This window comes from Odocoileus virginianus, chromosome 34, assembly GCF_023699985.2.
Source record: "Odocoileus virginianus isolate 20LAN1187 ecotype Illinois chromosome 34, Ovbor_1.2, whole genome shotgun sequence".
Lineage (NCBI taxonomy): Eukaryota > Metazoa > Chordata > Mammalia > Artiodactyla > Cervidae > Odocoileus > Odocoileus virginianus.
Window position 1 is genome coordinate 13,407,487 of NC_069707.1, and position 23,673 is coordinate 13,431,159.

The window sequence follows — 23,673 nt, forward strand, 5'->3', positions numbered from 1 at the left end:
ATAAGCAATTGAATCTAGACATGAATATTTGGTTTTACTCCTCAGGTCACCCTCCAGAAAAATTCGGTATTGAGGCTGCCTCTGCCCAATCTGTGTTACCTCTGAGTGCTATCTATTGGAAAACTGCCCATCAGGATTCCTTGATCCTTTGCCATTAAAGGCATTCCATTCTTTTCTTTCTTTCTTTTTTTTTTTTTTGTACTGGAGCGTAGTTAATTTACAATGCTATATTAGTTTCAGGTGTGAGGCATAGTGATTCATTTATACATATGCATCTATTCATTCTTTTTCGGATTCTATTTCCATATAGGTTATTAGGGAATATTGAATAGAGTTCCCTGTGCTATCCAGTAGATCCTTGTTGATTATCTATTTTATATATATTAACAGTAGTTGTGTGTATGTTAATCCCAAACTCCTCTATTTTTTCCCTCCCCCAACATTCATTCCCCCTTTGGTAAGTTTGTTTTCAAAATCTGTGAGTTTGTTTCTATTCTATAAATAAATTCATTTATATCATTTTTTAAATTAATTTCTCCAAATGAGTGGTATCATACAAAATTTGTCTTTCTCTGTCTGACTTTACTTAGCATGGTAATCTCTACGTTCATCCATGTGGCCGCAAATGGCATGCTTTTGTTCTTTTCTATGGCTGAGTAATATTCCATTATATAGATGAACCACATCTTCTTTTTTTTTTTTTTTTAATTTCTTTTTTTTTTTTATTAGTTGGAGGCTAATTACTTTACATCATTACAGTAGTTTTTGTTATACATTGAAATGAATTAGCCATGGATTTACATGTATTCCCCATCCCAGTCCCCCCTCCCACCTCCCTCTCCACCTGATCCCTCTGGGTCTTCCCAGTGCACTAGGCCCGAGCACTTGTCTCATGTACCCAACCTGGGCTGGTTATCTGTTTCACCCTAGATAATATACATGTTTCAATGCTGTTCTCTTGAAACATCCCACCCTCGCCTTCTCCCAGAGTCCACAAGTCTGTTCTATACATCTGAGTCTCTTTTTCTGTTTTGCATATAGGGTTATCGTTACCATCTTTCTAAAGTCCATATATATGTGTTAGTATACTGTAATGGTCTTTATCTTTCTGGCTTACTTCGCTCTATATAATGGGCTCCAGTTTCATCCATCTCATTAGAATTGATTCAAATGAATTCTTTTTAATGGCTGAGTAATATTCCATGGTGTATATGTACCACAGCTTCCTCATCCATTCGTCTGCTGATGGGCATCTGGGTTGCTTCCATGTCCTGGCTATTATAAACAGTGCTGCGATGAACATTGGGGTGCACGTGTCTCTTTCAGATCTGGTTTCCTTGGTGTGTATGCCCAGAAGTGGGATTGCTGGGTCATATGGCAGTTCTATTTCCAGCTTTTTAAGAAATCTCCACACTGTTTTCCATAGTGGCTGTACTAATTTGCATTCCCACCAACAGTGTAAGAGGGTTCCCTTTTCTCCACACCCTCTCCAGCATTTATTGCTTGTAGACTTTTGGATAGCAGCCATCCTGACTGGCGTATAATGGTACCTCATTGTGGTTTTGATTTGCATTTCTCTGAACCACATCTTCTTTATCCATTCCTTTTCAACTCTTTCTTTACTATAAATGTATATTTTTTTTTCTGAGTCACATTTGCAGTGCTTAGACCATCAGTGGAAAGATGGGTATGGAGAAAATAAAATACTCGATGAAAATATTATACCTAGTCTTGTTGAAAAGAGTAGAAAGCATGAACCAAAAAAGAATGGAGAAAGATTTAAGTTAATTCTGGCTAGAAGAAAGCAAGAGCCAGCCAGAAAGGTCAGGTGCTCACAGCCTGAGGTCAGGGAGGAACCAGCGACACGTGTCCTGCTGGTGCCTTGAGGATGCCTGCGGGGTCACCTGCGTTATGGTTCCCGTGATGGGGAAGGGAAGATGGAGAGGGGAGAGTCCAAGTGTGAGGAGCTGGGGAGGAATCTCAGAGGGGAGCGAGGATGAAGCGGGGGTGGGGAGGGAAGGGTCAGAGGGTAGAAGCCTCAGAGCTTGTGGTGGGGGCTGCCAACCCTGACCTGGCCCCGTGGTGGTGGTAGAGGCGAGCTGCCTTAGCCGGTGTAGAGAGATGGAGCCTTCAGAGAGCGGGGAGCGTGTTGGAAGAGGAGGTAGTTAGGCCCAGCTGGACTCACTGCATGGGTGGTGCCCGAGGATTCTCTGTGGAAATGATGCTGAAGCTCACAGGGCAGGTCTTGATTAGACAGAACGAGCAGGGAGTCATCGGCACACAGTAGACAGGAGATAAGATGCCCTAGCATGAAGAGCGGTGAGCTACAGGCTGAAACCTCAGGAAAGACCCCAGCCTTTCAGGGGAGAGCAGGGCAGCTCTGTAAACGCAGAAGACAGAAGAGATGGTCTGGGAGGTGACATACAACACACGGCCCAGGGCCGGCACAGCCGCCCAGAGAATGGGGAGTTTCACACAGAAGGGGATGAGGGATGCTACAAACACAGCAGGGTGGCCCAAAGGGCTAAGGATCGTAAAACATCTTGTCTGGTCGACCGGGAGGTGACCAGTGAACTCTGAGAATCAAACTCTCCTTAAGGTGCACGAGGAGGAAGCGTTTGGAGAGAAAAGCTTCCGAGTGCACCCCTTTGCAAAGGCTCTGAGACACCCCAGTCTTTTGGAGTGAAGACTCAAGTTGAGGGAAGCCGGGGTTCCCTTTCTGATTTAATCAAATTATTCATTTTCTAAAACAAGATGAAATCCAGCCCTTGTAAATCCTAGCCGAATACTATTAGCTACCTGGACGATATTTAAGAATTGTCTCCTCCACCCCACACCAGCCTCTTCAAATCAAGAATAATATGAAAACTAAAGTCATGACATTTTTGCTACCTCTTGCTTATCTGGAAAATGCCATAGTTTCCCTACATCTGATTAAAATTAATATTATTTTCGTCTCTCTCGATGGAACTCTTTCTTATTTCTTTTAGGTTTAGCTTCTTTAGGTCTAGGCCTGGTAAACCTACTAAAATCTGCCTGCTGTCTCAGGACGTCACTCAAGAATGACTAATGGGGACTCCCCTGGCAGTCCAGTGGTTAAGACTTTGCCTTTCAATGAAAGAGACGCAGGTTTGATCCCTGGTCAGGGAGCTAGGATCCTACCCACATGCCTCAAGGCCAAGAAACCAAAACATAAAACGTAACAAAATGTAACATTGTAACAAAACAAAAACATAAAATATTGTAACAAATTCAATAAAGATTTTTTAAATGGTCCACATAAAAAATAATCTAAGAAAAAGAAGAATTCCTAATTACTTGTCAGATAAGACAATAAAATCCACTTCTTGCACATATGAAGTTGATTGTGTAATAATTCTGCCTCATTGGGTTTCATAAATACGACCATTTTCGATACCACAAAATTCCTGTCTTTATTAAAATGCATCTCATGCCTGGGGGCCTTCCCTGGTGACTCAGATGGTAAAAAATTCTCCTGCAGTGTGTGAAACCTGGGTTTGATCCCTGGGTTGGGAAGGTCCCCTGGAGAAGGGAATGGCTACCCACTCCAGTATTCTGGCCTGGAGAATTCCATGGACAGAGGAGCCTGGCAGGCTACAGTCCATGGGGTCACAAGGAGTCTGACATGACTTAGCGACTAACACTTTCACTTTCATGCCTGGGAGCATGTGCTCCTAAGCAGAAAGTATATTTCATCGCTACTTTTTTGTATAAAGAAAAAAAGCACAGAAACTTTTAATTGACCAATTCCATAAGTAATAGTCGTATAATAACTCCGTGTGCTTCATTTGAAATAGGTGTTGCCTGGCCGTATTTAAAGATGACACACGAAGTCTAAAAACATGCCTTCCTCATATAAAGCCTCCTTTAAAGAAGCAGCAAGGGAGAGGGAAGAAAACCGCCCTGGAATTAGGCCTGGATGAGGCCTGGTTTTATAACATATGACTATGAAATATTTGGCAAGTTTCTCAGGCTCTCGGGGGCTTCCCTGTGGCTCAGCTGGTGAAGAATCCACCTGCAATGCGGGAGACCTGGGTTTGATCCCTGGGTTGGGAAGATCCCCTGGAGAAGGGAAAGGCTACCCACTCCAGTATTCTGGCCTGGAGAATTCCATGGAGTGTACAGTCCTTAATGTCTCAGAGTCTGACACTACTGAGCGACTTTCACTTCAGTCTCTCTGAGCTTCAGTCTCTTCATCTGTTAAGACGGGATTCACAACATACCTATACCTGTTACTTTAGGGTTCAGTACTTTCTAGGGAACCCCTGAATAATTGTTTATTGGTAGATATTAGTTGCAAGTCTCAGGCTGACAGGAAATTTTCAGATTTCGTAGAATTTGGCCACTGTGTGCTTAGCATGTTCTGTTTGTATCTCAGTTAATGCAACAGAATCTATTTTCTACATTGGGTATCCCTGGTCCTTTCTCCTCAACTTTTGTAGAAAGGAGTACAGATAGAACTCAGCATTCCCTGAGTTCTATGGAGCAGGGACCGCACACTCATTGATACCCAGAGTGTTCTAAATTTATCATGTCCTGAGATTAAGTAAGTCTCCCCAAAGATCAGGATTATCACCTTCAATCATAGTTGTTCTCAGGGATGCTCATTCCGCACATAGTCACACACACAGTAATTGGAAAATCCCTGGGAGGGAATGAATGCCATGGATGGGTAAGTGACGGCTAGCAGATGTTTTTCTGAGTATCAACTGGTGTTTTAACCTTTTCATTCTGCTTTTTATGATAGACACACGCGTTAACTAAAACGAGAAGCCTGACTCCAACTTAACTGAAGCATTTAAGGACATGGGTGATTACATGCCATTTTAATAACAGTGTCTACTAACTCAATAAAAGTCCAGTTGGTATTTTCACATCCTAGATACTTGCTTTCCCACAGAAGCATCCACTAACTTAATTATGACTTACAGCGAAAATTACAGTGGGCTGAAGGAAGAGCTTAAAATAGGGTTTCAGTCAACCTGAGAACTGAAGTCAAGGATTCTAATGGGCGGCATATATTATATAAAATACATCTAAATATTCAATCCTGTAATTCTCTTAATTTTAAGGGGGATAAAAAAGAAACACTATATATGCCAAATAGGAGGCTTCAGTTATTTAACTAAACATAAACTGACATAGTAGATGCAGATTTTACCCAGGTTATAACTTGTTAAATGCAGTTGGCATCCTAAAGCAATTGAATGTCCATAAACTTAAAATACATGGAAATAAAAATAAAAATGCAATACCAATAGGAATAAATAAAATAAAAATTTAATACTAATAGAAATAAATATTTAATACCGATAGAAACAAAGATTTAATAGCAATAGAAAAAGAGAGTTTTGGAAACCTATCTTTTTAAGCAGAAGCAGGTGTAGAGAGAATTTGGTAACAAAGAGACCAAGTGTGAGTAGATGAAGTGATTTTGTCTTTAGTTTCCTGCAGCAAAAGAAGCGATTAACATACAGCCCAAACTGGCATTGAAATCCTTTGGGATCCACTTTCACAATGGTTCTTTGAACACATTTTAAGGAAAAAAAAATATCTCTGGCCTGGTGGTAGTTTAAAATATTTTCTAATTAATTTATTCTAAGAATGTATCTTTAGGCCATATTACCCCAGCAAGAGACATATTAAGAGTTCAAACAGCTTATCATTGGGAAGAATAACTACAATGTTAATAGGATTATGCCTGACCCTTTTTTAAGACTAAAATACTCCTAAGTTAAATGACTTATGATGGGAAGTATCCAGAACACTTTCTAAGTAGCAAAAAGGAAAACTAGGTATAATTATACACACCTCCCAAGATTAAATTTATCGCTTTTGAGTTTATTTCACTCACAGAAAATTTGATGACTCTTTTCAAAGTCCCTAGAAAGATGTAATTATGAAAACCCCATACATATAAGGATAGATTTTTTTTTTTTCCAAATAAGGGTAAACTCAGAAACTTTCTCCTTTTTTTCTTTTTTATTCTGAGTTGATGAAAACATTGTTTATAAAGGAAACACTGCCCTCTAGAGGACAGAGTGTTAGTAGCAGATTATTTTACTTTTGAGAGGTTTAACTCAATGAAATAAAAGGTTAAGCCAGATGAAACATTTGTTTTATAATATATGATACCTCATTATGAAAAATAGGAGGAGTAATTCTAGGGGCAATGTTTTTTGGGGACAAGTCTTGTATAACCTTTCCAGACACACATTTCTAACCACCATTCCCATCCTCACACACCCCATTCAAAACAGGTTGTTTCACCAGAATATAGAAAGGAAGGAGATAAGGTTCAAGTCGTAGGTTTGATTATAACTGGATTTGTATTTGTCTGAAGTGGTAGAGGGTGTATGGTTATTATGCACCTTCGCCTCCCGTTTTTCTTCCTCCCCCCCTCCCCGAAATTACATTTTTTTTTCGCTTATTTCTATTAGTTTTCTTCCTTTTAATAGTCTTCTAGGCAATGCATTGGTGCCTTTGTCCCTTCCGAATCCACTTCTCCCCAAAGTTGTCTTTGCTGCTGGGAGTGAGTTGTATCAATACATCCCAGGGAGGCTCCTTGCAGGAGCAACCCTTGTTCTGTGGTCACGAGTGGCGTCACCTCTTCTTTCCTTCATCAGGCTTTGTTGTCAGAGCTTCTAGAACAGCTCCTTCCTTCCTGGCAGTCTCAAGTTCCAGGGAACTGAGAAGTTACTCCTTGCCAACATCTATTGCATATTCAGTCCTCCGGGCAATACCTACTAGAGACTGAGAGCTGTGATGAGAGGGTGTGCGAGAAGAGGTTTTACCCCTTCCAAACACTGAAGAGCAACCCATTTTGTAAATACCTGAAAAGGTAAAATGCCACGATTCATTCCTCTATATCAAGAGAAGAAACTCTGCACAGCAAGAAACAAAAACTACTGTAATGATGTAAAGTAATTAGCCTCCAACTAATAAAAATAAATGGGGGAAAAAAAAAAAAAAGAATGAGTGTGAAACAGGGCGGATGGCATGAGCTCCAGTGCTAGGCTTGATATGTTTTAGTTGTGGGTATTCAGTAAGTCCACCTTGACTCATATGGGAAGGATTAATTAAAAAAAAAAAAGTCCCTGCTTATTTCCAGGACTGTTGTGAGGAAGAAATGGTAAGGTGTTGCATGAGAAAGGGTTGTGTAATGACAGCAAAGTGTAAGGGTTTATTCTCTCAAGTTGAAAGGGTAAACTCAGATAAACTTGTCATTTAAATATGCAGTCATTTTAATTGTCATTTAAATATGCAGTCAGTTTGCCTTTCCCTTGATGGACAGGGAATCCTGGCGTGCTGCAGTCCACGGGGTCGCAAGGAGTCCGATGCGACTGAGCGACTGAACTGAACTGAATTAAGCATGTGTAATAATTTGCCTTTGTGCTGCAAGTGGTTAGTCTGTGTTCCCATTGTGAGCAGGGAAAATAAAGCTGGGAAAGCCAAAATCATCTTAAAGGAGATCTATCTGAGATTGGGATTCCACCTCATTGTTTTCTTGGCTCATCACCTAATCACGCCTTGCTGCCTGTTCTAATTTATCGCTCCCGTCTTGAAACACCTGATCTGTGACTTTGTTCTGTGTTGATGTCATGCCTTTTCACAGCTCTGCACAACGCTTCCCCCCCCCACTGCCTGGACTTCCCTTCGTCTCGGTCTCCATCTGGCAAACACCTGTATCCCAACCCTCACTAAAATGCCCTGTGATGCCCATTTACCTGGCGGACGCCTCAGTTTCAGAGCCTGTCTCGTTCATCTTGACTTTCCAACTCAGACGCTCTTGCATAAATCGTGTGTCTCATAGACATTTGTAAATCGTCTTTGACTCCTAAGGAAAGCTGTAGTATTGGTTTACCCTGATGTTTTGATGGAGAAAAATGAAACGTTTAAAGAATAACTTACCAATTCTTTTCCAGAACCTGAAGGAATTTGATTCCCTTTTTGCACTAGGAAATTTCAGGTTGAAGTGTTACACATAAAGAAAAAGCTGATAGCACAGTGTAAGAACGTCAAGATAACGAGCTCCTTTTACCAATGACTGATTCTTTCTTGAGACTTGATGTCATACTGTATAAAGTTGAAACATCTGATCAATTCCTCATACTGTATAAAGTTGAAACATCTGATCAATTCCTCAGTGGATGGTTTGTATAAAGACGTATGTGGTTTTGTCGTCAGCCTTTATCTCAGAGTTAACAGGGCTACTATAAAGTTTTCATCTTATTTACAACCAGTTCAAGGATTCTCCCTAAGAACCAGTTGTTTTTCTTTAAAAAAAAAAAAAAAAAAAGTAGATCCTCTTCCAAAATAGGCCCCACACATAGCCGTGATGAAGAACAAGTAGGTAAACTAGATCAAGGGCAGGATGTAATATTTTCCCCACCCCACTATCCAAACGTCTCTGTAAACAAACAAAAAACCCACCCACACATAAAAAGGACATATTTCCTTATTTTCTAAAATATACCAAATGTACTTCTCTTCCTAAAGTCACTGTTTGAAAAAAATCTCTTAACGGGATTTTATATGCTCATTTTAATATGCTTAGCATAGACTGCTGGCATTTTCTCCCATAAAATATTTAAGCTTTGATCAAGACTCCGGGGTGAGCATCGTTTATGCATTCTGTTCTCCTCAATGGCTTTGAGCTGTTTTAAAAAGTGGAAATGTTAGTTTAAAATGTTAGGAGCAGTGTAAAAGTGAAAAAAGAACTTGTCTCCATGTGACCCCTCATGACTGTTTTTTTTTTTCTTTTTAGAGCTTTTTAAAGCACGTATTATACGCATATGTTGATTCAGAGCAAATATGTCCTGTATTTTATTACCTTAATAAAAAAAAACACTGACTGTATTAATTAGAGTAGGACCTAGTGAAATTTGGGACAGACATGTCTAAGACATAGATGGAAAACAGTCTAGTACCAAGTCTTCTGCCATTTTCTCCATTTCTGTTCATCTTTTAAAATGGCATTATCAGTAGTTCTTGATAATTGAAACTTTGAAACCAGTTTTTAGAGAAGGGTCCTAAAAGGCAGTTGATTAAAAAGGACACGTTGATTGCTAAAAGTCAATTTCTTTCTGCAGGGCTATGTTGTGTCCAATACAAGAGCAAGAAATGGAGCAAGGGGCTTTCCTGGTGGTCCAGGGTTAGAAATATGCCTTGCAATGCAGAGGACACAGGTTTGATCCCTGGTCAGGGAACTAGGATCCCACATGCCAGGGATCTAAACCCAAGTGCAGCAACAGAAGATCCAATTTGCTGCAACTAAGATCCGACACAGCCAAAACTAAAATAAAAATGAAAAAAAGATATGGAGCAAATGGTGAACAGTTAGGCACTTACGGAATGTCTATTATAAGTAGTTTTAGTACAAATGTGTGTCCATATTTTACCATCTGTGGAAATAAAAGATACACACACCGCCCAATATTTCATAATGATCACTTTAATATGCTGGCATTTGGGATGCTTGTAAATATCACAGAAACAGACATAGGAGCCAGAATTCATGTTCAGAAACTTATGAATCGTGTGTGGAGTCCAGATTTTTTGCTCTCCAGCAGAGACGCAATGGAGAACACATTTTTTTTTCACAGATGTTGTGGAAATTAAGGATATCTGCATCGATGTAGCATACTCCATAGGACACAGTGTGGAAATGTAACCAAAATAACTTCTTAAGGGGTTTACTATTTAATCAGCAAAGCAACCTCATGTCCTAATATTTTTATAGTCCCCCCCCATGTGTGCACACATACTTAAGAGCTCGGTGAAGCTTGGCAGAATGTGTACTAATTTTCTATTTAAATGTGATCTTTCTATTTAGAATTTACCCCCTAAGTTGTGGGCTCCCCTTGTGGCTCAGCTGGTAAAGAAACCCCCTGCAATGGCAGGAGACCTGGGTTCGATCCCTGGTTTGGGAAGATCCCCTGGTGAAGGGAAAGGCTACACACTCCAGTATTCCGGCCTGGAGAATTCCATGAACTGTGTAGTCCATGGGGTTGCAAAGAGTCGGACACAACAGCGACTTTCACTTTCACCCTAAATTGCATATTTTATGCATTTCCCATCATTAGCTTCTCCCAGGAAATTCCACGTGATATTATCGATGGTGTATTCCTACCTCCCCCACCCACTTTCCCATCATTACTGGAAATATGTCAAATTCCAGAGAGGCACTGTTCCTCAAAGACACTTGGAGAAGTGAATGACTCCTCCAACACATTCCTGACCTGCAGGCCTGTTCACAGCCCCCACAGGCAGCCCCCAACCAACTGGGGGGCTCTCTGAATCCCACCTCACCACTTCCTCGGCCTCCCCTACATTGAAGGCTGAGAGCTGTCAAGAATTTCTGCCTCCCTGCAGGGCATGCTTCAGTTTTCTGAACATTTGAGTGACAATCGGCTAGAATTCCTTGGGCCACACTACCTTTGTAGGAGGTTTTCTACACCAGTAAAATCTGCCACTTTCCCTAGAAGTTGATAGAGAAGAACTGAATTTATTTATGACTGTTTTCATTGAGGTGTCCTTTTTCTGACTGTCCTTGCTAATTCCTATAGGTTTCTCTTTTCTCCAGATCGTCCACTTTCTTTTTTTGAGGATTACATTTTTTAATTGTATTTGATTCACAATGTTGTGCTGATTTTTGCTATAGAGCAAAGTGATTTATGTATACACATACACACACACACACACACACAGAGACGCAGGAGACATGGATTCGATCCCTAGATCAGGAAGATTCCCTGGAGAAGGAAATGGCAACCCACTCCAGTATTCTTGCCTGGAAAATTCCATGGACAGAGGAGCTTGGCGGGCTATAGTCTATGAGGTTGCAAAGAGCTGGGCACGACTGAGTGACTGATCATCCACGCAAGCTTGTATATATACATTCTTTTTTAGATTCTTTTCCATTATTGTTTATCTCAGGGTATTGAAAGTTCTCTCTGACTCAATTTTCCATCTAGTCTCACTTTCAGTTGTAGATTGACTCCTTTGCCTTCAAATCTTTGCTACCTTCTCCCATCCTCACCCTGGCAGCTGAGAATGAATTAATGAGACATTGTCTCAATTTCCTTTCCCAGATGTTCCAGATGAACAACAGCTAATTACTGGAAGCCTTTGTGCACTAAGCTACAACCGTATTTAGTGACACTTTTCTACATTCACATAGTCTATTGCTGTAGTGTCTATCAGAGAGCATGATTCATAATAACAGATACAGGCACTCAATAACAGTTATAGGGTTGTTTAGGAGAATTGGGTTCAAATTCCAATCATACTGCCTATTTAGTGCCTGCCTTTGGGCCAGCTGGACTTCACTGGTAGCTAAGAGCTTGCCTGCAATTCAGGAGACCCAGCTTCGTTCCCTGAGTCAGGAAGATCCCCTAGAGAAGGGAATGGCAACCCACTTCAGTATTCTTGCCTGGAGAATTCCATGGACAGAGGAGCCTGGCTGGCTACAGTCCATGGGATCACAAAGAATCAGAGACTACAGAGCGACTAATAGACAACTCTGTGCCTCTTGTTGATCATCTATAAAATGGGGAGAGTAAAATTAAAGGTAAAAAGACAGTGCCTGGCACATAATAAGCACTAGAAAATAATGTTTTCTCTTTCCCCATATTGAATAAATAATGACTGAACGACTGAACGAGGTGTCATCCCAACTTCCTTTGCTCTCTGATAGGCTCCTGAGAAGCTTCTTGGCTTCTAGACAGAGGGGATCAGTTGGCTGATTCAGTAGCTTGACTTTTCCCAGGCCACTGAGTTATTCTCTCCACCCTGCTTCTTCCTGTTTGCCCATAACCTCCCCATCACGTTGTCTACACCTGGAGCCACAGCGCTACTTGGCTCATTTACCTGAATCAGAGAATTCTTATTCTTGTTCTGGGTTAGTAAAGCCCCTGGGATTATCCTAGTTTCTACCAGTTCAGTTCAGTCACTCAGTTGACTGTGTGGATCACAACAAATTCTGGAAAATTCTTTAAGAGATGGGAATACCAGACCACCTTACCTGCCTCCTGAGAAATCTGTATGTAGGTCAGGAAGCAACAGTTAGAACTGGACACAGCACAATGGACTGGTTCCAATTGGGAAAGGAGTACATCAAGGCTATATATTGTCACCCTGCTTATTTAACGTATTTGCAGAGTACATCATGCGAAATGTCGGGCTGGATGAAGCACAAGCTGGAATCAAGATTTCTGGGAGAAAATATCAATAACCTAGTTCCTATAATCCTATAGAATTCCCAAATTTATGTCCCAGAGACACAGAAAGGCCTCCCACCCAATGCTCTCCTATTCAGACCCTCAAAGTAACCAGCTTTTCCTCTAGGATTATTGTAGCTTTACTTGAAGAGATGAAAGGGCAAAGAAAAAGTCAAATACAAATGCTGTCGCTCAAACTTGAGTGGGTGGAGGAATGATGGGAAGAATCACAGAAAGCCTGGTCTGCAGAACTATCAAGGGGGGAGAATCAGCTGAAATCAAACCAAGACTAGAACTAACCACAAGTCAAAATAGCATTACTCCAAAGAGTAATATAATGATATTTATCAAATTTTGAAGCATATAATCACATAGGGTGTCGCAAAGCTTTTAAGTAATTCAGATTTTGCAAGGATGAAGTCAGAAGGTGTAACAGCACCCATTCTTGAGATTGTGGTTTGCTTTATTAAATGATAATTCTCTTTCCCTTCATTGGCGTGTGCTTAGCTGTCATTTAAAAATGGTGCTGTTCCTTTTGTACCCTGAATACGCTCACATAGTTGACAATAAAATTCTTCCATAAAGTGTTTTCCTAGAACATTTTTTTTCTTTTCTTTAAATAACTGGTTTTCCCTTGACAAAATAAAGTGTTATACTACATTACAGCCTCACTGTTAGGAATGAAGAAAGAGGGGAAAATGCAGGAAGACCCACTCACACCACAAAGATGGAGAGTATCCAGGTCCTAGAGGAATGGTGAGTGAGTTCTGCTGTAATTGTGTCTCGTGTGTCTGTTCTGTTCACCTCTGCCCAGGGCCTAACCATCATCTCTTGCTTCCCGGTACTTCTCAAAACAGTTTTGGGAAATGAATGCTCACTCCGTCTGGGAGATCTTGTTTTGCGATTGCAGCTCCTTTTTATCACTCTTTCTATTAGCTCTGTTCAACTATTGGCTAAAACATTGCTTGAGTTTATCCTTCTCTTTCCAAAAATAATGATTGATACATGAATTAACCACCCCCCACCCCTGCAAATTACCCTAATTCTTTAGTCCCCTTTTCTAAGAATTTTTTAAGTCATTCTCTTTATAGGTGTAGAGTCTAAAACAAAAATGATATATGAAATTACCTAAGTCAGAAAAGGCACCTGGCTGGTCCTTGGTCCCATTTCCACTGGAAGACTCTAACCAAGTATTTTCTCCAAAATTAGAAGTTGAAATGCAGCATCTACAGAATAGAATTAAAATGCAAGTAGATTATAGTAGATTATTTATATAATGATAGGTGCTTTCTTTTTCTGCTGCTCAGGAGAAGGTTTTAATGCTGAGGCTTCATAGTGATTTTTCTGTCTTTTAAAATTTTTTTAAACAAATGAGGAAGTTCAGACATCTTGGAATAATAGCAAACCAACTTAAAATATTGGGTCCAAGAGGTAAGGAAAAAATAAATGTGACTACTTTTTTGACCAAATGTATTTTAGGTTGGAAAGTTATTAAACATACCAATGCACAGGAAAGCAAAATCAGGATCAATTTAGCCATAAAATTCTCCTTGCTTCTCTCCTTTACTTTTTTGATGTATAGGCAAATGAGGTTCTGCAGGGAAATAGTTGCTAAAAAACCTGAATACAGATACCTAAAAAGTCCCTGGTGTCATTGTAAATGGTCTATGCTTTTTAATTGTCATTGCTTTTGTTCAGTCACTCAGTCACGTGTGACTCTTTGCGGACCCCATGTAGCACGCCAGGCCTGCCTGACCATCACCATCTCCTGGAGCTTGCTCAAACTCATGTCCATTGAATTGGTAATGCCATCCAACCATCTCATCCTCTATTGTCCCCTTCTCCTGACCTCAACCTTTCCCAGCATCAGGGTCTTGTCTAATGAGTCAGCTCTTCGCATCAGGTGGCCAAAGTATTGGAGTTTCAGCTTCAGCATCAGTCCTTCCAATGAGTATTCAGGACTGATTTCCTTTAGCATTGACTGGTTGGATCTCCTTGTTGTCCAAGGGACTCTCAAAAGTCTTCTCCAAACCACAGTTCAAAAGCTGTGGTAACTCCATTCAGTGGTAACAATTCACTCATAATGTTTACCAGAATAATTCTTAAAGTTTAGGTAAATATGTGAAAGGGCACACAATGTGTTCTTATTTTTGATTCAGTGAAAAGTGAAAATGCAGTGACTACAGATGAAAAGAGAAACTGTATCTTATGGCCTGGAAACTAAAATCTACATCGGATGCAAACAAAAAAGTTCAGTTTGCCTTTCAAAGTAATGTAATAGATTTGCAGTAGATTGTGACAGTTCAAAAATGTCCAAGCTTCATTAGGAATCTTTGATGACCATTCTAAAGGAAATCAGTCCTGAGTATTTATTGGAAAGACTGATGCTGAAGCTGAAGCTCCAATACTTGGGCCACCTGACGGGAAGAACGGACTCATTGGAAAAGACCCTGATGCTGGGAAGGATTGAGGGCAAGAGGAGAAGGGGATGACAGAGGATGAGATGGTTGGATGGCATCACTGACTCGATGGACATGAGTTTGAGCAAACTCTGGGAGTTGGTGATAGACAGGGAGGCCTGGTGTGCTGCAGTCCTTGGGGTCACAGTCAGTCACGACTGAGCGACTGAACTGAACTGATGATGACCACGTGCAAAGTGTGTATCACGCCTTGCTATTTGAATGCCTGGCTCCCAGACACATAGCTTATACCTACAAGAATTTTTGTCACGACGCAGAAATAACTAGCTCTGTCCTGGCAGATGTTTGCCAGGTCAGGCTGGACTGAGTCTACATGACCACTAGATGGCAGCATTTCTATCTACCTCTCATCCCTGCACCGAAGTTGCTTTTGATAATGGCCCCCTTCTGTCTTTGCAGCCAAAATCCCACTTCAGATGAAGTCTTGTCCTGGTCTCAAAATTTTGACAAGATGATGAAGGCCCCGGCAGGAAGAAACCTCTTCAGGGAGTTCCTGCGAACGGAATACAGTGAAGAGAACCTACTTTTCTGGCTTGCCTGTGAAGACTTAAAGAAAGAGCAGAACAAAAAAGTAATTGAAGAGAAGGCCAGGATGATATATGATGATTACATTTCTATACTCTCACCAAAAGAGGTAAAAATCTGGAAAGGATTGATGTGGGCTTCTTAAGACCAAGGATGAACCTTAAAGGACCTCTGTCCCAATTGAGTAATGCATTGGGTGTGGAGAGGCTAGAAGATTTATCTGGGTAGATAATCTAGATTCCATTCTAAGAATCTACCTGAGCAAGTGTTTCAAGGTTAGGTTTCCCCACTGTGCTTTGATCGTTTATCTCTGGCTGACTCCTGTGAGAGTCTACTTGCTTTTCAGAACTAACCTTAGGAAGCCTGGTAAATACAATTGGCCAAGAGTTCAACTAAAATGAAAAAGAACTTACGTTGGGGCAAAGTGTCTCGAAGTGTGGCCCTCAGATCACCTGTCTGAGAATCTCCTAGAGCATTTGTTTGAAAAGCAAGTTCTCCAGGCCGACTCAGAACTTCTGAACCTGAATTTTGGAAAATAGAGCCCAGAAATCTGTATCTTTAATCAGTTTCCCACATACCTACTGGTTTGAAAACCTCTGGTTTGGGGAGGGAGGGGAATGTTGATGCTTCAAAAAAGCATGGTGATGTTGATGCTTGTATGAGATGCTTATATTAGAATTTTTATAGAACTGAAAAATGACCCTTTATAACCCACTGGGCTTCCCTGGTGGCCCAGCAGTAAAGAATCCTCCTGCAATTCAGGAGACACAGGAAACGCAGGGTCGGTCGCTGGGTCGAGAAGATCCCCTGGAGGAGGAAATGGCAACCCACTCCAGTATTCTTGCCTGGCAAATCCCATGGGCAGAGGAACCTGGCGGGCTACAGTCCACGGGGTTGAAAAGAGTCAGACACGACTGAGTGACTGATGCTCTTCTTGGGGGAGAGATGTGTAATGGCAATCATTTACCTTGTTCTAGTTTTCCTGTTACTGTTAAGTGCAAGCTGTTCTTCCCATTGCCAGAATGTTCCCAATAAATAAGGAATATTTCAAGCAACCAGTTTAATACCTTTCCCTTAACTTAAAAAATCAACTTGCTGAGAAAGGGTCCAGCTCCCAGAGTTACAAGCACTTGGAGGGGGAGCGGCTCATAGTTGCCCAGCCTCTGAAGTGCTGAGTAAGTGAGTTCCACCAGGGCTTTTAAGAATGCGAATTTAGAGTTTCCTGGAATGCTTTCTCTTCTGCAGGTCACCCTCTTCTTGTCTTTTCTGTCTCTCTTAATCCACGGTGATTTCACCTGTCCATGTAAACCTTCTGACCTGGCACTTTCTGCCCCAGACGCTATCCTTCACTCCCGTCTCCTGCACACAGACATTTATTACGTTCCCTGGAAAGAGGCCACGTGCATCTACCTGCTACCACACTGGACGTGGCCCCAACCTGTCTCACTCTCCTTACCTTGGAATCTGTAGCTCAGCTGGTAAAGAATCTGCCTGCAATGCAGGAGACCCCGGTTCAATCCCTGGGTTGGGAAGATCCCCTGGAGAAGGGAAAGGCTACCCACTGCAGTATTCTGGCCTGGAGAATTCCATGGACTGTATAGTCCATGGGGTCGCAAAGAGTCGGAAACGACTGAGCAACCTTCACTTTTACTGTGTCTACTCTATTGACTCTGTATTTGGAATGCTATATAAGCCATTTCGCTTCCCAACAAGTATACCTAGGTAATTTTTTTTTTAATTTATCAGTCATTCTGTAAGTGCTGTTGGTATTCCAGAGTACCCTAGTATTGTCTCTGCAAAATGAGAAACCTTGGATTGGACACCCTAAAGGTTGTCTTATTTTTTTTTCCTGCGTTAACATAAAAAAAGGTATTCATAGAAACATGATGGGGATAATTTTTTCTATAGCCTCAATACATGTATTACTTTGTATTTCTAACACCATTAAAATTCTGCATCCTAAAAAATACATTCTCCAGGTTTCTGGTCTCTTTAGAACCTCAGCATCTCATCAGATCTACTTGAATTTTACTAGCATATTAATTTCAACTTCAGAAATCCCTGACTATACAGTAGTGAAAACACTAAATTAACACTCAGGTGGAGAGGGTTCTAGTCCTGACTCAGCTCCAACTTCATTGCATGGCCTGGGATAAATTAATTCACTTTTATCTGGGCCTCTGTATTCAGCTGATTTGTTTACAAAATGAAAGCATAAAGGAACACAGAGGATAGTGAACCAAGTCCAGAATGACAGCTGTCAAGGCGCTTATGGGACCACTGCATTCTCCCAGCAAATGACATGGTCAGTTACTCATCATCTGGAGCGCCCCTGGTGCCTCAGGTGGTAACAAATCTGCCTGCAATTCAGGAGACCCAGGTTCAATCTCTGGGTCAGGAAGATCCCCTGGAGAAGGAAATGGCAGCCCACTCCAGTATTCTTGCCTGGGAAGCCCCATGGACAGAGGAGCCTGGTGGACTGCAGTCCATGGGGTCGCAAAGAGTCAGACACGACTGTGAGACTAACCCATGCATACCCTGTTGCACCCAGATTCAACCTCAGAATCTCCTTTAACTCAATCCGCATAGCAGCCACTGCGAACCAGATGGAGTTGGGAATCTGTTTCCTTCTTTGGAGCTAGATAATCAGGCTTTTCTACCTCTGAAACTCTAAAACGGTTTCTACTTAGAATATTTTTAAAGAACGTGAACATTTGAATCATTTGTAAAATGGCAGTAACTAAATAGCTACAAGTTGTCAGGACTTTATTCTTAACCAGAACCTCAGTTTTCGTCACCAGACTTTCATTTTACTGTCATTTGATTGGGTCATCGTGCTCTCCTTTGTTAAATGTAGAAAACTGTTAGCCGCTCAGTCATATCCAACTCTTTGCAACCCCATGGACTGTAACCTGCCAGGCTTTTCTGTTGATGGGATTTTTCAGGCAGGATTATTGGAGTGCGTTGCCATTTCCTTCTCCAGGGGATCTTCTTAACCCAGGAATAGAACCTGGGTCTCCAGCACTGCTGACGTTTCTTTACCGATTGAGCCATCAGGCGTGTTCAGTCGTTCAGTCGTGTCTGACTCTTTGCGACCCCATGGACGGCAGCACACCAGGCCTCCCTGTCCATCACCAACTCCTGGAGTTTAACCAAACTCATCTCCATTGAGTTGGTGATGCCATCCAACCATCTCATCCTCTGTCATCCCCTTCTCCTCCTGCCTTCAATCTTTCCCAGCATCAGGGTCTTTTCCAATGAGTCAGTTCTTCACATCAGGTGGCCAAAGTATTGGTTTCAGCTTCAACATCAGTCCTTCCAATGAACGCTCAGGACTGACCTCCTTTAGGATGAACTGGTTGGATCTCCTTGCAGTCCAAGGGACTCTCAAGAGTCTTCAGGAAAGCCTATTAAATGTAGAGGAGGTCTCCATTCTTAAAATGTTATCAACATAGCATATTTCCTTCATGAAGCCAGTGGGCTGAAAATTACATTTCGTTGTTTTAAGATTATGTTATATGCATTTTTAACAACTTAAACATTATAAGACAGATGTTGACAATCAGGAATCAATAAATCTCTCATTCTTGGTGTAGCATCCATTTCAAGAGGGGAAATGACCACATTTTAAATTTTAAAAAATCTAAAAACAAAAAAATGTCGTTTCTCTCAAAAGTAAGTTTTCTTTTTATGTGAGGTCCTCAAAGGTACCTCAAATGGAAGTAATAGCGAGGAACTGAAGACAAATAGTAGCCTTGCTAAGCGTTGCAGTTGCCAGTGGCAGCTTATATTAAGTATTGAAAAGATAAGCTCAGGGGTACTCTTTTGCCCCCTTCTGATGCCTATGTCAGAAGCTTTCTCTATCTCCTTTATACTTTAATAAAACTTTATTACACAAAAGCTCTGAGCGGTCCAGCCTCGTCTCTGGCCCCGGATTGAATTCATCTCCTCCGGAGGCCAAGAATCCCGGCGTCTTATTGTTCAGCAAAAAAAAAAAAGAAAAGATAAGCTCAGCAGAATAACTTTAATAAAACAGTCTGATTAAAAGTTGTAACCAACTTAAGCAGCATTGAGCTATTGAACAAAGAGATAATTGTAAATCCTGCAACAACTGTAAGACTTACCAGAATTACAGAAAACTATGTGTGTTCGGATATCTAGCAACGCTGCTATCCTTAGCCACGGCTGTAATCGAGGCCTGCCACTTAACCGTCGAACACTAGCCAACTCACTTCAGTGTTCTGTGGCCTCAGCTTCCTCGTTTTATAGAATGATGGCATGGGAAAAGCTCTAAAACCCACTAAATCTGTGACTTTCAGGCTCTGCTGAATGACAGTTTATATAGTAGTAGGAACTGTTTTCTTCTGATTTCACCTAAACGCCTTCTATTAATAGTTGCTATCTAGGAGGAGGAAGCAAAAAGCCTATTTAAAAACCAAAATTATCTAAAAATATTGTATATGTGATAGACATATGGTCCCATGTGTGCACACAGACAGATGCCTCTTCATGCAAAATCATGTGAATTTAACAGTTTTGATATTTAAATCAGTTTTTCCTAACAGGGCTCATTTGAGTATATCTTCCTAGTTTTCTTTGTGCATGCATATTATCTTTCAAAAATATGCATTGAGTACTTCCTGTGAGCCAGGTACTGGCCTAGATGTTAGGGATATGATGGCGAGCCTTCTGGAGCTTTCATTTTAGGAAGACAGACAAATCATGTCAAAGACAGGTAATTAAAAATCGTGATAAACATTATGATGGCGTGGAGGTCAAGTGATGTCATTAGAATAAGGCTAATCCAGTAAGATCACTCTCAGAAGGTAAAATTCAAGCTGATACGAAGTCTAAAGGCATTGGGTTTGACCAAAAAGGTGTTGTTATACGTATGATCAATTAGTAGTAATAGTACTATTATTACCTTACGTCGGGCTTAAACTTTGTTGCTGATAAAATGCTCTTATGGACGTTATTACAATATAAATCTCACAATAATCCTTTAGCCTCTAGGACAGATGGCACCATTTGATAGCAAGACCAATTGATTCGAAGAAGTGAAGCAAGGACTGTAGATTAATATCTGGTAGAGAGAGAACACAAACCCAAGATCTTCTGATTCCCAGTGCAGCTCTTCCAACTGCAATATGCTCGTTAGTCATTCCATTGCCTAGTATTGTATTCATGACACAACTCTGGACTTCTGTGAACACAAACTTAAGACACAGTGAGGACTAGCAACTTAACCACATGTCTGAACTGTCCCTCAGAAGCAAGATAAACTTTCCCATCACTTAAGTGTCACCAGGAATATGGTTACTCCACTTTATGGTATCAATGACCTTTGCTTCGAGAAATGCATCCCAATAATCAGTCTTATTTGTAATTTATAATTATTTTCCATAGAAATAACTGACCCAAAGTAATACAACAAAAAATGGACGTGGTAAAAAGTGTTTTAAAACAGACAGGAGAACCAGATAGCCTTCAGATCTACAAAATTTTATATGAGAAGACCAAAGTTAGTTAAAATTACAAAGAACATCTCCAGTAGCAGAAACTATAATTGGTAAAAATTTAACATGGACTTATAAAGGAAAAAAATTAATAAGTATTTTACTTAGGAAAAAATTGTAAATAAAGCAACTTCAGTAAAACTAAAAATAAAATGAAAAAATGGAGGAAAATTAAATCATGTTATGTGAAAAAAAATGTTCAAGGAATTAAGTTGACCTAGGAGGGTCTTTATGAGGATGAAAAACTTTCAGTGGTAATTCATCATTTTCAGTATAATTCGACACAAAACTTTCATTGCATCTTTATGGCGAGAAGGGGAAGTCAGGCCCTTGGTGTGCTGGCTTTTGGCAATATCCACCTACTTCTTGTGAATTGGCTCCATGCATACTATATAATGTAGTTTGACCCAGGTTTCCCCCAGCCACACAAACAAGATTTCTGTTTTCATTCTCCCCATTTTACCCCCACACTCTTGTTGAAGCTTTAGCTGTTGTTTCATTTTCCTCCCGCCTAGTTTATGGAGTTGCTGGTGGACATTTTTATGTTTGTAAGCCACGTGCTTTTCTTCTTCCCTGTCTCCTCCCTGTGGCAATGGAGGGTTCCGAGTTCATTAGCTCCACTTACCACCTCTCAACACTGCCAGCCTCTCCAGTACTGCTAAGACTGCCGGGTCAGGGCTGCCAGGTCTATCAGGGCTGTCTCGTGCCCGGCCCCACAGGAGCAGATCATCTTTTAACTCTGGCATTGCAGCCCTGCTTTGCCCCCTTGACCTGTGGCTCAGTGGTAAAGAATCTGTCTGCAGTTCAGGAGATGCAGGAGACATGGGTTCGATCCCTGGGTCGGGAAGATGCCCTGGAGCAGGAAATGGCAAACCACTCCAATATTCTTGCCTGAAAAATCCTATAGTCCAAAGGGTCCTGGAGAGTGGGGCTCGACTGAGCACACATTGCTTCCTTCACCCACCTAAACGGGAGCCTGGGAAGCTTGAGTAAGAGAAGAATTTGCATTACCTGAGAATAGTGGTTGTCTCAGAGCTACTTTCTTTTCTCTTAAGATAAGTCTGTACAGGAAACTTGCTGGTGCCTTAGGCACTGGACCCCAGATGAGATGGCGCTACTCAGGGGTGAATCCTAGGGGGCCTAGGCTCAGGCCCATGCTGGGATCCACACGCACTAATTTGTATTATAGATGTTCCACAATCGAAGCCCAAAGATGCCACAAGATGAACCTATAGATTGTCATACTCATGGGCTTTATCCTTGTTATTTGACCTCTCTACACGTCTTTTGACTGACAGACAACATTTTCAAACAAACCACCAGATATTAAGGTAAATATTTTATTTTTTAAATGGAAATAGCAAATGTGCTTTGGTTACAGATTACTAAATGTTGAATGGTACTACCTTCTCTGTGATATTTCACTACTGTTTTTAGTTTGAAAATAAAATTTAAATCATACAATGAAGACTCAACAATTTAATAATTCAAATTATTTTGCTTTCTGTCTTAAGATAACGAATACATTCCAGCAACTGATAAACTGTTGTCAGTTTATCATATGTTAAATATATATGTTTAGGGAACATATGTGTTAAATAGCATATATTCAATATGCTATTATTTACTAAATAAAGACCTCTTTTATCTCTTTATCACTAATCTAGTGTTCCTTTCTCCAATGAAACAAAAAGTATGCAAGTTTGAAAGTAAGAGCACCATTTGCAAAAAATAGTAGAATATGTTTGTTAAGATTCACTTTACCATAATCCCACATTTCAGAACAAGACCTATCAGTTTAAGCTTCAGTATCAACATTCTCCTGCTGAGCAAGAGACAGAAATATTTTTAAATAAGAAGTTTAGCTAAAAATTCTGTACTTTTTTACTTTGTACTTGATGATGATCCTTGTGGCAGTAACACAGAGAATAAAACTTGATCCATTTCCAGAACATTTTTTTTTCTTAGAATTTATAGAGAATATTACATAGTTCAGCCAAGAAACGTTTAATTTTGTCTTTGTGTAACTTAGCCTAGCAAACCCACAAAAATTTAGTCTGGATCACCACTTCCTGATACATCTTCCCCCGCTAGCTGTCATCCTGGGGTGTTACTATGAACTCAACTGCACATGAGCTATAAAGTTTAGGAATCCGGGGACACCAGAGAGAATATGAGTGGCTTCTCTCATTGGGACTGTCTCAGATCCCAGGCTTAGTCCAAAGAATGGGTGGAAAGTGAAGCCAGAATCAAAAAAGCATTTGCAAGATGCTTGTGACAAAACCTTAGTTATAAATTGGAAGGGTTTGCATAGGAGTACATCATGAAATAGGTTAACTATGGATCACCATGCCTTAGCCTCTGTTCAACAGTGAGGACGTCAGACACTAATCAGACTCAGAGGGGTTTTGCCTCTTGGAGGGTTTTTTCCTTTTGTTTCAGGAAAGAACTTAGTTCTGTTCCACTAAGGCATGCCTTTATTGCTATTTAATCCTCCCCATTCCTTTTCCAACTTACCCTACCAGTTCCAACAGGATTAGCATTCAGGGAAAACAAACAAACAAACAAACAAACCTGAATCACTTGCAGAATTTAATTTCTTAAAATTTCTTTACACTTTTCAAAGAACACTGTATGGCTCCTTTCATGGGTACTCTGAGTTCCTACTGACACTTCTCCTTTCAAAGACGGCGTTTACAGAAATTGTTCTTCTAATCTTTAGTACAGTCATGTGGATGTATTCCTAGGGAAGGACTGTAGCGTGTTCTGTGTGGACAGGTCTATAGTCATAAGACCTGAAGAGTATGTGCTCTGGTTCTGCTCTGCCCAGCCCTTCCACGTCCCCGGTGTCCTCCTGGCACGGCAGGACTTGCTGGGACGTGAAACTGTCAGGCATCGGTATGTAATTTA

At 40.8% G+C, this 23,673-nt stretch overlaps 1 protein-coding gene across 4 annotated transcripts in view; it reads left to right on the forward strand.

The window, feature by feature from the left end:
* RGS17 (regulator of G protein signaling 17) overlaps positions 1 to 23,673 on the forward strand; it is a 105,443-nt gene that overhangs the window by 74,299 nt on the left and 7,471 nt on the right. For 2 of the 4 annotated variants that reach the window (XM_070461447.1, XM_070461448.1), the window contains exons 3-4: positions 12,909 to 12,998; positions 15,122 to 15,356. In XM_070461447.1, coding sequence (XP_070317548.1) covers positions 12,909 to 12,998; positions 15,122 to 15,356 — 325 coding nt within the window. Of the gene's footprint in view, positions 1 to 12,908; positions 12,999 to 15,121; positions 15,357 to 21,952; positions 22,095 to 23,673 lie in introns of all 4 variants that reach the window. The other 2 variants (XM_070461450.1, XM_070461449.1) reach the window with 2 other exon arrangements.